The following is a 12,985-nucleotide window of genomic DNA, read 5'->3' on the forward strand; positions in this document are numbered from 1 at the left end:
TTATTCGTTAAGGATAAAGTCGTCAGTTACTTGCTTGATACATTTTTACTTTTTAAAAAGCCAGAAAAAATATGTGGAAACATCGCATTCGAAAGCAATGATAACTTTCAGCAACAACACCCCCTTTTTGGAATGACGGGATTTTTCGAAGCGGGAAAGAACATAGAACATCTATGGCACAACAAAATATTATGGCAACAGAGTAATCTTAGCGGAACCAAAACAATTTAAAGATACTGTACCGAACTTAAGTGAAAATCGGTTGTAACAAATGTCAATTTACGGAAATATATTGTTTTACAAGACCACAGGCTCTCACGAGGTATATATGAACTTTTAGCCAGTGAGTTAGCAAGCTAACGTTATTTAGTAGCTCGCTGGCAGATTCCACTTCCTGTATAAAAAAACAGGTTATAAAAACAAAGTTTAAATTGCCGTGGTACGGTTTTGTTGCTTGCTTGTGCTAGCTAGGGTCTGTTCGTTTTCTTTGAAGTCCTATTTTTCTCTAACTATGTCTATTTACATTACTCCTTAAACTTATTTTTGTTTTGTTTTTAAAGCTAACGATTTTATGCAGTTTAGCTAGATAACGTTACAACGGTTAACGTTAGCATCCATTAACTCAGTTTGTAAACATGTCTATTGCTTACAACACAGGAGAATACAAGGATATTCTATTCTCCTCTCAAATTATATTGAATAAGATGAAATCTAGACGCACCCAAAAGTCTACAAAACCCCGTTTACAAGGTAAGGGATATTTTTTAACATGTAACTAGCGAACGTTATTACTACATTGTTGATGAGCCTTATCTGCAAGAAAGTTCCGTCAAAAATTGAAACTAACTTTGCTATTTTTTCAGACCCCAAACTCGCTGATAAGGGGCACAAGTCAGCATCGAAGAGCCATGCCAAACCACCATGTGAATCTTATCCTGCCCAAAAAAAGGCTTTCACTGGGAAACTATTCTACTTAGATTTGCCATCAAACAGAAGAGCAGAGACATTAGAGAATGATATCAAAAGGTTTGGAGGGGTAAGTGAATATTTGTTTACATCTGTTAGCATTTGACATAATGACAGACTGTAAAGTATTATAGCACATTGAATGTGGATGATACAGTTATCAGCTTGCCTGCCTTTAACAAAAGGGGATAATCATTCCTGAGCCAGCGAAATAGGACATTTAAATTGACAGGTTGTGTGAATTGTTAATAAGGTGTTGTGTTGACATACTGCTGATCATGGACCATTTTGAAGTGAAATGACAACTTGCTGCCTTTCACACCAATGTGGCTACTTACTGTGGAGGAGTGGCTTTCAGTCTTGGAACATAACTCTTCTAGTGATTGCTTCTGTCTTGTTACCGGAGTTGTTATCTCTCTGGTTGACTCACTCTGATACAAAGTAAGTTATTGTCCATTTACATAGCAATTCATTTTGTGAAGTCAGCATACAAACACTACACTATAATACATGTAGTACGGAAAATATTGGAAAGTTAGTACTGAAGTCAAACATATTTAAAGTCTGCGGCCTAACTGTCCGACCATGTATTGGGCCTGCATCTGTCCTATGTCCCACTGTATAGCAACCTGATAGCTGACACAATCAAGCACAACCTGCTCCTATTCTTGCTGAACAGTGGGGCCTTTATCTCCTTCCGAAGTGCAGCAGCTCAAAACTTTGTGCAAGATTGTGCATGTGGGGTCCTCATAGAGGCCCTGAAGCCCCTTGCACTGCTGCCCGCTGTAATTTCTCTCTTTTCACCACCGTTTTAAATACAGTATTTGATTAATACTCTGGCTCTGGATGGACCTTGTGTGTTCTCCTCCAAATCAAATCAAAGTTTATTTGTCACGTGCGCCGAATACAACAGGTGTAGACCTTAGTGAAATGCTTACTTACAGGGTGCAAAAAAGGTGTTAGGTGAACAATAGGTAAGTAAAGAAATAAAACAACAGTAAAAAGACAGGCTATATACAGTAGCGAGGCTATAAAAGTAGCGAGGCTACATACAGACACCGGTTAGTCAGGCTGATTGAGGTAGTATGTACATGTAGATATGGTTAAAGTGACTATGCATATATGATGAACAGAGAGTAGCAGTAGCGTAAAAGAGGGGGTGGTGGGTGGCGGGACATAATGCAGATAGCCCGGTTAGCCAATGTGTGGGAGCACTGGTTGGTCGGCCCAATTGAGGTAGTATGTACATGAATGTATAGTTAAAGTGACTATGCATATGATAAACAGAGAGTAGCAGCAGTGTAAAAAGAGGGGTTGGGGGGGGGGCACACAATGCAAATAGTCTGGGTAGACATTTGATAACCAGTTCAGGAGTCGTATGGCTTGGGGGTAAAAACTGTTGAGAAGCCTTTTTGTCCTGGACTTGGCACTCCGGTACGGCTTGCCATGCGGTAGTAGAGAGAACAGTCTATGACTGGGGTAGCTGGGGTCTTTGACAATTTTTAGGGCCTCCCTCTGACACTGCCTGGTGTAGAGGTCCTGGATGGCAGGCAGCTTAGTGATGTACTGGGCCGTACGCACTACAGTCTGTAGTGCCTTGCGGTCAGAGGCCGAGCAATTGCCGTACCAGGCAGTGATACAACCAGTCAGGATGCTCTCGGTGTTGCAGCTGTAGAACCTTTTGAGGATCTCAGGACCCATGCCAAATATTTTCAGTCTCCTGAGGGGGAATAGGCTTTGTCGTGCCCTCTTCACGACTGTCTTGGTGTGTTTGGAGCATTCTAGTTTGTTGTTGATGTGGACACCAAGGAACTTGAAGCTCTCAACCTGCTCCACTACAGCCCCGTCGATGAGAATGGGGGCGTGCTCGGTCCTCCTTTTCCTGTAGTCCACAATCATCTCCTTTAGTCTTGGTTACGTTGAGGGATAGGTTGTTATTCTGGCACCAACCGGCCAGGTCTCTGACCTCCTCCCTATAGGCTGTCTCGTCATTGTCAGTGATCAGGCCTACCACTGTTGTGTCGTCTGCAAACTTAATGATGGTGTTGGAGTCATGCCTGGCCATGCAGTCGTGGGTGAACAGGGAGTACAGGAGGGGACTGAGCACGCACCCCTGTGGAGCTCCAGTGTTGAGGATCATCGTGGCAGATGTGTTGCTACCTACCCTCACCAGCTGGGGCGGCCCGTCAGGAAGTCCAGGATCCAGTTGCAGAGGGAGGTGTTTAGTCCCAGGATCCTTAGCTTAGTGATGAGCATTGAGGGCACTATGGTGTTGAACTCTGAGCTGTAGTCAATGAACAGCATTCTCACATAAGTGTTCCTTTTGTCCATGTGGGAAAGGGCAGTGTGGAGTGCAATAGAGATTGCATCATCTGTGGATCTGTTTGGATATGCAAGTTGGAGTGGGTCTAGTGTTTCTGGGATAATGGTGTTGATGTGAGCCATTACCAACCTTTCAAAGCCCTTCATGGCTACGGACGTGAGTGCTACGGGTCTGTAGTCATTTAGGCAGGTTGCCTTTGTGTTCTTGGGCACAGGGACTATGGTGGTCTGCTTGAAACATGTTGGTATTACAGACTCAATCAGGGACATGTTGAAAATGTCAGTGAAGACACTTGCCAGTTGGTCAGCACATGCCCGGAGCACACGTCCTGGTAATCCGTCTGGCCCCGCAGCCTTGTATATGTTGACCTGTTTAAAGGTCTTACTCACGTCGGCTACGGAGAGCTTGATCACAGTCGTCCGGAACAGCTGATGCTCTCATGCATGCCTCAGTGTTGTTTTCCTCGAAGCGAGCATAGAAGTGATTTAGCTCGTCTGGTAGGCTTGTGTCACTGGGCAGCTCGTGGCTGTGCTTCCCTTTGTAGTCTGTAATAGTTTGCAAGCCCTGCCACAGAAGATGAGCGTCGGAGCCGGTGCAGTATGATTCAATCTTAGCCTTGTATTGACGCTTTGCCTGTTTGATGGTTCGTCGCAGGGCATAGCAGGATCTCTTGTAAGCTTCTGGGTTAGAGTCCCACACCTTGAAAGCAGCAGCTCTACCCTTTAGCTCAGTGCGAATGTTGCCTGTAATCCATGGCTTTTGGTTGGGGTATGTACGTACAGTCACTGTGGGGACGACGTCCTCAATGCACTTATTGATAAAGCCAGTGACTGATGTGGTGTACTCCTCAATGTCATCAGAAGAATCCCGGAACATGTTCCAGTCTGTGATAGCAAAACAGTCCTGTAGTTTAGCATCTGCTTCATCTGACCACTTTTTTTATAGACTGAGTCACTGGAGCTTCCTGTCTTAATTTTTGCTTGTAAGCAGGAATCAGGAGGATAGAGTTGTGGTCAGATTTACCAAATGGAGGGCGAGGGAGAGCTTTGTACGCATTTCTGTGTGTGGAGTACAGGTGATCATTTAACATGTTGATAGAAATTTGGATAGAAAGTCTCCAGGCCACTAAGGGGGCCGCCTCTGGGTGAGTTGTTTCCTGTTTGCTTATTTCCTTCTACAGCTGACTGAGTGCGGTCTTAGTGCCAGCATCTGTCTGTGGTGGTAATTAAACAGCCACGAAAAGTATGGCTGAAAACTCTCTAGCAAGTAGTGTGGCCTGCAATTTATCATAATATACACTAATATACACTAGAGACTTCCTTAGGTTTCGTGCACCAGCTGTTGTTTACAAATATGCACAGACCGCCCCCCCTCGCGTCTGACCCAGTGTCTCTGTCCCCTCTCTCAGACGGTGGAGAAGTTCTTCAGCAAGGAGATCAAGTACCTGGTGTCTAATAAGAGAGAGGCCAGGTATGTGCAGTGTCATGGCCGTGACTCACTTGTCCCAAGCCCTGACTCTGGGCACAGCTCCCCCCACCCTCGCCCCTGTCCCGGCAGCCACAGAGACAGCCTCAAAGGAAGCTCCCAGGGCCAGGCAGACATGGTGAGCCAACTATTCCTCTCTGTGTCTGTCACTGGTATCTGTATCTCATTGGGATCATTTTCCATGATATACTGTATAACCAAAGCTATCCATATATATATATTTATCCATCTCTCCCTATCGCTCTGGTATTTGACAGGTGGTCATAAGCAGGGGCAAGTCTTTTGTGAAGAGAGTTGTAAAAGACCAGGTTTGTTAAGATCCTCACTAATGAGTTTGGCAAGCTATTTCCAACCTAATGCTACATGTTACTTTTATTGTTTCTGACTGATAGTCGTCAGGAACTTCAGGAAAGTTTGCACTTTGGATCGAAATGCTTATTCATACTTCAGGAGACTTTGGATTTCAGTTCTTCGGTTAAGGTGTTCATTTGTTTTTACCCTGTAGGTGAGAATACAGGTCAACGAGATCCTGTCCAATGCTCTGGAGTGGGGAGTGAAAATCCTGTACATTGATGGTAACATATCTATTCATTTGTTTGATAAGAAATGTTGACATAATGCTTATTATGACAATGATACTTTCATATGCCCAAAAAATATTTTCTTGAATTTCCTTAAATTCCAGATGTAATAGCTTATATGGAAAAGAAGAAAAGGAATGTTAAGTATACTGCTGAAAAGCCAACCGCAACCACAGCTGCTGTCAAGAAAAGTGTAAGTCATGTTTCTGGACTTATATTTTGACAGTTATTTCCTGGAATAACATATCACTTACATGAGTCTTGTGTGTTATTCCTTACTAATGTAGGCCAAAGCAGAACCTGCAGGAAATCCAGCCTTCCAGAAGTATAAGGGTAAATAATGTCCTGTTGCATGTGACTCTGTTGTCTGTTTACCGCTTCATCACTGTGTTATTGTTATAGAGAACTTCTAAAACCTTCTACGTATATCATCTCAGTAGATTAAGGTTGATATTGGTTGTACAATAACACTGGTACTCACAGGAGGTTGGTGGCACCTTAATTGGGGAGGACGGGCTTGTGGTAATGGCTGGAGCAGAATCAGTGGAATGGTATCAAATAATTTTTTTATTTGATTTATTTAACTAGGCAAGTCAGTTAAGAACAAATTCTTATTTACAATGATGGCCTACCCGTGATGACACTGGGCCAATTGTGCGCCGCCCTATGGGACTCCCAAACACGGCCGGTTGTGATACAGCCTGGACTCGAACCAGGGTCTGCAGTGACGCCTCTAGCACTGAGATGCAGTGCCTTTGACCGCTGCGCCACTCGGGAGCCCATGTGTTGGATGCCATTCCATTTGCTTCGTCCAGCCATTATTATGAGCCGTCCTCCTGTATATCATTATGAGAAGTTATTTGACCCAGACATAGGCACTGTCTCTAATGCTTTGTTCTGTGTTTTGCTCAGGTGGAAGGATCCGTAAACCCTTTGTAAAGGTAGTGGACTCCAGCAGGTGGGTCTATAAAAGAGATGACAGACTCCGATGTCTGTAGTATTGACATATTAAGGCAATTCTTATTGTCATTTTGTTAGTGTTTGAGCATGTAATATAGCATCTATCTTATGTCTCTCTGCCAGACATTACCGTCCAATTTATCTGGCCATGCCGAACATGCCAGAGTTTAACCTAACGTCAGCTCCCCCCTGCAGTCCCTTCTATGTAGAGGACCAGGAACACTCTGGGAAGAGACCTAAAGAGCACGGGTATGGAGTCTCATTCACTAAACGCCTCACCTTTCTTAACCCTTCTTGTTGTGAACATAAATAAAATCCACCAATTACAGAAGAAGCAGTGTGGCAGTATATTCCCCTGTCTTGGCATTTTTGTTTTACCTGATTCACCAAAACATCCAGATTTTCCTACTGTGGTTGATGGTGATTGTTACAACAGGAAACGGTTATGTATTGCTTAGCACCCTCCGGCACTAACTGCTAAGTCTTGGTTGCTAGGCAACTATATGATTGAACTCTGACCTGGCTATTACTTACTGACCTATGGGTGTCTCAGGAACCGAGGGGCGAGAGTGTCAGCCAGTGAGGAGAGGGGGCAGGACCGGGCCAGGAGGAACAGGGAAAAGAAACGTGGAGGCTACTGCGAGTGCTGCACGCTCAAATACAACAACATCAAAGCTGTGAGTTAGAATACATCTGTTTAATGTATGTAAACACAGTTAACACGTGTTTATAACGAGAACCTAATCATGTACAAAAGGCCTTCTGTACTTGATGTAGTGGTAGCAGACGTTGGTGTGGTAATGCTTGACTTGTGTCTGTATTCTGCAGCACCTGCAGAGTGAGCAGCACACGGCCTTCTCCAGAAGTGATGAGTACCTGGTGGTGGACAGGCTCATCACCACACTGCCCTTCAACTTCAGTCACGTCAAAACAACACAAACTCCAACCACAAGGTGCAGTAGTCTTACATTTTTACATTTTAGTCATTTCGCAGATGTTCTGGGAATGGAACCCACAACCCTGGCGTTGCAAGCACCATGCGCTACCAATTGTCCACACAGGAGCAAAATCTACCCAAATCAAAAGTAAACGCACACATATTGAATGCTGTTCAGTCACATGTTTGTTAGGAAAACTTATGCAATGTTGTGTGGAACATTTTGCAGATTGCCTATTTTGTTTTTTTGTCCATCTGTTGTGCTGATCACCACATCTCTTAAGTAATTTTTTGTTCCCACAGGTCAAAGTACAGCATAACCTCCCTGTTGTGTGTTCCTGGACCCAGCATACAGAAGAAGGGAGGTGTGGAAACCAAAGAGCTGAAGGAGGGATTAATGTCCCTCTGGTCTACTACAGTGGAGCACCCTCTCTCCCAGAGTGTGGAAAAACCCTTGGAACAGCCTCGGAAGCGCAGCCGAGGAGCCCCTGTTCCCCACAGCACCCACGAGGGGGAGAAGAGGTGCTCTTACGTCCCAGACAGACCCCAGCCCAAGCACAGATCCCTGTCCTGCAAACAACGCTGCCGACAGGGATCCCCGCGCAAGCACCCCCAGAGGACTGGGCTGAGTCAGACACCTGTGTCTAATGTAGAAATAGACCCTTCTACCCATGACTCTGTCGCCAACCCTAGACTTTCTCATCAGGGCCAGAGAACTCACACAGACAAAGATGGCCGCTCTTCATTTAGTCACACAGAGGATTTACAATGTGGCGATCCAGCTGGACGTGTGAAGATCCCTTCCAGTCAGCACGAAGTGGGTACTCTTCCCGGGAATACTGTGGGTGTTCCGGAGCTCGAGGCAGGTGACACGGAGACACACACCCCTCCTCCTGCCAGAACGTTACAGAGGAGGGTCAGGAATTACAGACGGAAGAGAAGGAAAGTTGAGACGCAGCAGACTGCTCAGGAGCAGGAAAAACCGAGCAATGTTCCCAGCAGCTCTCTGCTGAACCTCTGGCAGCTGTTCCACTCCAGTGAGGACATGGAGTGTGAGTTCAGAGGCTTTCCCAGCTGTTCAACTCCAGTGAGTACATAGACTGGGAGTTCCAGGCCTTCCCCAGCTAGAGGAGAGTGGGGGGGGGGGGGGGTTGGGTGACCCAGAATCTTCCCAATATGAGCACTAACTTGTTACGCACTCACTGTATGAACTTATTGTATGACAGTTTCATTGAGTGACATAGCAGATCTATATGGGAACCCATTGACTGTGGCTCTTTAAACCTATTACTTCTATAAAGGGAATAGTTCCCTTCAGGTTGGGAGGGTGGTGGCGCAACACTGTTGTGTTGATTTAACCATGGCAGCTTTTAGTCTACCTGGCTTTTTTACCATGACTGGTTTTATCTGGAGAACAGGCTGGAGCACTATCCTCAGTCCTGTACAACGCCTGCATGTGTTCTGGTGTCCAGAGGAACTGCATGGTTGTGTTTTTGGTATGTGGTATTGTACATTTAAAAAAATGAATAAAAAGGGATACAACCGAAGGTCTTCTATGGAATTATCATTACATTTCTGTACGTATTGTACAGGTGAAAAAGGTATCTACGTTACGTCTGTTTGAGAAATGAAAGACTACCTAAACCGCTCTGACATGTCTGTGATCAGTTGAATGAGCACATTCTCATAGATAAGAGTACATAGCTCTGACCCTGGACATGCTGTGTTACACAAAGGAGAGGTCTCCCTCAAGGCTAACTTGTCATAAAGCACATCGTCCTCTTACACAGCCACCAACACAGAGAGACTGAGACAAGGCGAGAGGGATTGCTTCCTCTTTCCCTCCATAACAGTAATAAAGAAGTATTTGCACTTTCTCATGTACTGAATGCGTCTAGAATTCCCATCAGCATAACTGTAGGAGAAATGCATCGGTTTTCCTTATTTGTGTGCCTGTATTTAGCATAGTGCTCTTGTTCTCCCTCATTTCTTTAAAATGAATGCACTGGGGTCAGATGGGAGTTGCTATGTGGTGCTGGTGATTAGTGACTGAATAGGAGATGCAATTTAAACTTGGCTTCTGGGCTGTAAACAGGCAGAGCCGTGCACAGACCTTTCGGGAGGGCATGTGCTCCAAAAAAAAGGGCACACCCCCCCCCCCCCCATCTGCACTGTGGTTACAGAATCATTAATCAAAAATTACAAGAGAGAAAAGCAGCGCAATCTGATGAGTAAAGTACACACAATTTCAGAAAGCGCATTCCGTTTCCAAAGTGCTTGTCAGCCGGGTAGCCCTGGTCTGCCTCACAAATATCGTAATGCATTTGCCAGAATATGTTACATCTTCATCCCATAATGTTGAAGTCATAATATCGATGTTACAGCTTCTTTAGACATAGGCCAAGTTTAGGTGGCTACTGGCAATATCTGAAATAAGACCACAGCACCAGGTAGCCTGTTGTTCTGGCAATGATGAGTCAGTAGTTGATTGCTAAACTGTATTTTATATGGATGATTAATGTAGGCTTACTCTGTTTTTGCCAGGCAATACTGTCTTTCTGGCCACTAATCTGGATAGGTTAGGGCTATTTGGAATCCTTGGGACATCCCTACCCTAAACCTAAGAGTAGTTTAACCCATACCACCTTTGCCCAACAATGCTGATGACTGGTCATTGGCAGTGGAGTGTATTCATGAATGCCAAGGGAAGCCAGGTTTCCCCCCTAAAAATTACCAAGGAACAAATATAAAAACACATTTTTATCTTTCGTCTCCGTTTCATAATTTTCCTTTAATTCGTAAGAGGTTGACTGTATCTCACAGGAGAAAGCATCTGAGCGAGCGAAACAGCACCCCTCTGTCTCCATGTGTAGGACAACTATCTGATTCTGTCTGGTCCAAATGAGGATGACATTGTTGCCGCCGAAGCACTGAATGCAAGGGAAGCCAATGAGCTTTTACATTTTTAATTGAACCTTTATTTAACCTTCTATCAGGCCTCCCTTGACAGAAAAAGTATATCAGCATTGAGCTAAACTGAGCAAGCTCAATTGAATGGTCCTGGCGCACCAAAAAAAAAGTGTCAAGGGAAGCCAAATTGGATTTTGGCTTCACTACTATCAAATCCCATTGAGAACATACATCATTGACAGAAAAACTTGAATTGTTGCATCTCGTTGTGTTGTTGTCCTCCAGTGGCTAGCTAGCCAGCTAGCTAAAATTGGCACTTTCCTAAATTAGCCATGGATGGATATAGGGATTTGGAGTTGTGGTTTTACTTAATTCTCTGTACTTTACAATGATTATAACGGCTATTCTGATCCAACCATTAATTTATACATTGTTGTGCCCCTGGCCTGAGAGAATGGAAGTTCAATTTGTAGCTAGATGTAGAACACTAATGTTAAATAGCTAACTTTGCCCATGAATTAAAGTTAGGCTAGCTAGCAAGCATTTTAGCCAGGTAGCCCAGGACACCAAAAGATAAAAGCGTGTAGTGTATGACAGAGTGATAGACCATTTCGTCAACATGAAGGAGAGGATGGCATTGGCGTTTCTCTACAAGTAGAGTGAGTCAACATGTTTTTCTACTTGCATGAAAGAGCACGCACACACTCATAAAATCAGAACCTTGGACTGCCACATATTTAGCTTATGTTTATTGGACTAAATCGTTTTTGGTATCTTTTAGTTGTCACTGTATTAGACTAAGCAAAGGTGATTTGATGATGTTGAAGTTGAAATGGTGCTGGAATAGTGGAGGCTTCCCCAGGGATTTTACCCATGCAACGCTGCTGGTCATTGGTCAACAATCAAGACGCACACATTTTTGGTTCGGAAGAATAGGTGCGAATTCGAGTTCAGTGGGTTTAGAACAATTACATATTTATTGTATTATTTTTTTTTACACATTTTTGGGGGAAATTATACCACCATGGAAAAGGGCACTGGAGACTGGAAGGGGCATGTGCTCTGCACAGGTAGAGCCCTATCTGTGCACATGCCTGAACAGATTCAAGGATTATTTGCTGACAATGAGCAATCAATAGGTAATGAAATCTGGTGGAAGTAATGTTGAGGAGGATAGGGGGCTAGCCGTACAATGCATTTGGAATGTATTCAGAACCCTTGACTTTTTCCACATTTTGTTAAGTTACAGCCTTATTCTAAAATGTATTAAATAGGGGTTTTCCCTCAATCTACACACCCATAATGACAAAGCAAAAACTGCTTTTTAGAAATTTTTGCCATTTTTCTTTTTTTTAAGTATTCAGACCATTTACTCAGTACTTTGTTGAAGTACCTTTGGCAGCAAATACAGTCTTGAGTCTTCTTGGGTATGACGCTACAAACTTGGCACACCTGTATTTGGGGAGTTTCTCACATTCTTCTCTGCAGATCCTCTCAAACTCTGTCAGGTTGAATGGGGAGCATCGCTGCACAGCTATTTTCAGGTCTATCCAGAGATGTTCGATCGAGTTCAAGTCCAGGCTCTGTCTGGGCCACACAAGGACATTCAGAGACTTGTCCTGAAGCCACTCATGCGTTGTCTTGGCTGTGTGCTTAGGGTTGTTGTTCTGTTGTAAGGTGATCCTTCGACACAGTCTGAGGTCCTAAGCGCTCTGGAGCAGGTTTTCATCAAGGATCTCTCTGTCATTTTCTACATTAATCTTTCCCTCGATCCTGACTAGTCAGGCCAAAGAGTTCAATCTTGGTTTCATCAGACCAGAGAATCTTGTTTCTCATGGTCTGAGAGTCCTTTAGGTGCCTTTTGGAATACACCAAGCGGGCTGTGTGCTTTTTACTAGGGAATGGCTTCTGTTTGGCCACTACCATAAAGGCCTGATTTGGTGGAGTGCTGCAGAGATAGTTGTCCTTCTGGAAGGTTTTCCCATCTTCACAGAGGAACTTTGGAGCTCTGTCAGTGACCATCACGTTCTTGGTCACCTCCCTCCCTCCCTTCTCCCCCGATTGCTCAGTTTGGCCGGGTGACCAGCTCAAGGAAGAGTCTTGGTGGTTCCAAACTTCTTCCATTTAAGAATGATGTAGGCCACTGTGTTCTTGGGGACCTTTTTTTAACTAGGTAAGTCCGTTAAGAACAAATTCTTATTTACAATGACGGCCTACCCCGGCCAAACCGGACGACGCTGGGCCAATTGTACGCCACCCTATGGGACTCCCAATCACGGCCGGATGTGATACAGCCTGGTATCGAACCAGGGACTGTAGTGATGCCTCTTGCACTGTATTCCCCTGGGTTGTAGGATCATCTTGAATTAAAATATCAATTGGCCTAGAGGTTTTTTTGGGGGACCAAATATGTCACTTGTGAATGTTATTACCTCTGGATTGCTCCTAAAATGCGCTATATGCCTAAAGGGGTTTAATACATGATCAAGTTGTGATGATTTCTGGTGTATGTGCATGCTTGTGGGGGACCTGCTTACAGTAGTTTTTCCATGGCAAAACACAATGCACAACTTCAGGAAGTAGCATTAGCCACTCTAGTTAGACCGAAGGGCAGTTTAACCGATTTTAGGAGGAAACTGATGCCTTTGCAGGCTGAACGGAGGATGTTTTAAGTATGAGCCGGTGGCAGGGGGGACACCAATGTGTAGACAGCTGTGCACATTACAGGTGGACGCAGATGACGTAAAAGGAATAATAGCGTCATCTGGCTGTGGGTTGGGCTAATTATACAGCAACTGAGAATATAGTCTAGAAAGAGCATGA

At 44.4% G+C, this 12,985-nt stretch overlaps 1 protein-coding gene across 2 annotated transcripts; it reads left to right on the forward strand.

The window, feature by feature from the left end:
• The first annotated feature begins 104 nt into the window (after positions 1-104).
• Positions 105-8,799, forward strand: LOC129837942 (protein DBF4 homolog A-like). 2 transcript variants are annotated; one of them, XM_055904534.1, is made up of 13 exons: positions 105-322; positions 658-750; positions 864-1,036; positions 4,698-4,892; positions 5,032-5,082; positions 5,280-5,349; positions 5,460-5,548; positions 5,643-5,688; positions 6,268-6,313; positions 6,439-6,564; positions 6,869-6,992; positions 7,144-7,268; positions 7,556-8,799. In XM_055904534.1, exons 2-13 carry the CDS (start codon positions 705-707, stop codon positions 8,349-8,351), a joined length of 1,887 nt encoding a protein of 628 aa, XP_055760509.1. In that variant the 5' UTR covers positions 105-322; positions 658-704; the 3' UTR covers positions 8,352-8,799. The 2 variants fall into 2 exon arrangements, with proteins under 2 accessions (XP_055760509.1, XP_055760508.1); XM_055904533.1 differs by having other exon boundaries at positions 105-750.
• Positions 8,800-12,985: the final 4,186 nt, after the last annotated feature.

This window comes from Salvelinus fontinalis, chromosome 38 (genome assembly GCF_029448725.1).
Source record: "Salvelinus fontinalis isolate EN_2023a chromosome 38, ASM2944872v1, whole genome shotgun sequence".
NCBI lineage: Eukaryota > Metazoa > Chordata > Actinopteri > Salmoniformes > Salmonidae > Salvelinus > Salvelinus fontinalis.

Excerpts from the sequence above, each read along its gene's own strand:
- LOC129837942 (XM_055904533.1), top strand. The coding sequence starts at position 636 with ATGTCTATTGCTTACAACACAGGAGAATACAAGGATATTCTATTCTCC. Across the intron at positions 5,689-6,267 it reads AGCCTTCCAGAAGTATAAGG|GTGGAAGGATCCGTAAACCC; the intron begins GTAAATAATGTC and ends TGTTTTGCTCAG. Across the intron at positions 6,565-6,868 it reads AAGAGACCTAAAGAGCACGG|GAACCGAGGGGCGAGAGTGT; the intron begins GTATGGAGTCTC and ends TGGGTGTCTCAG.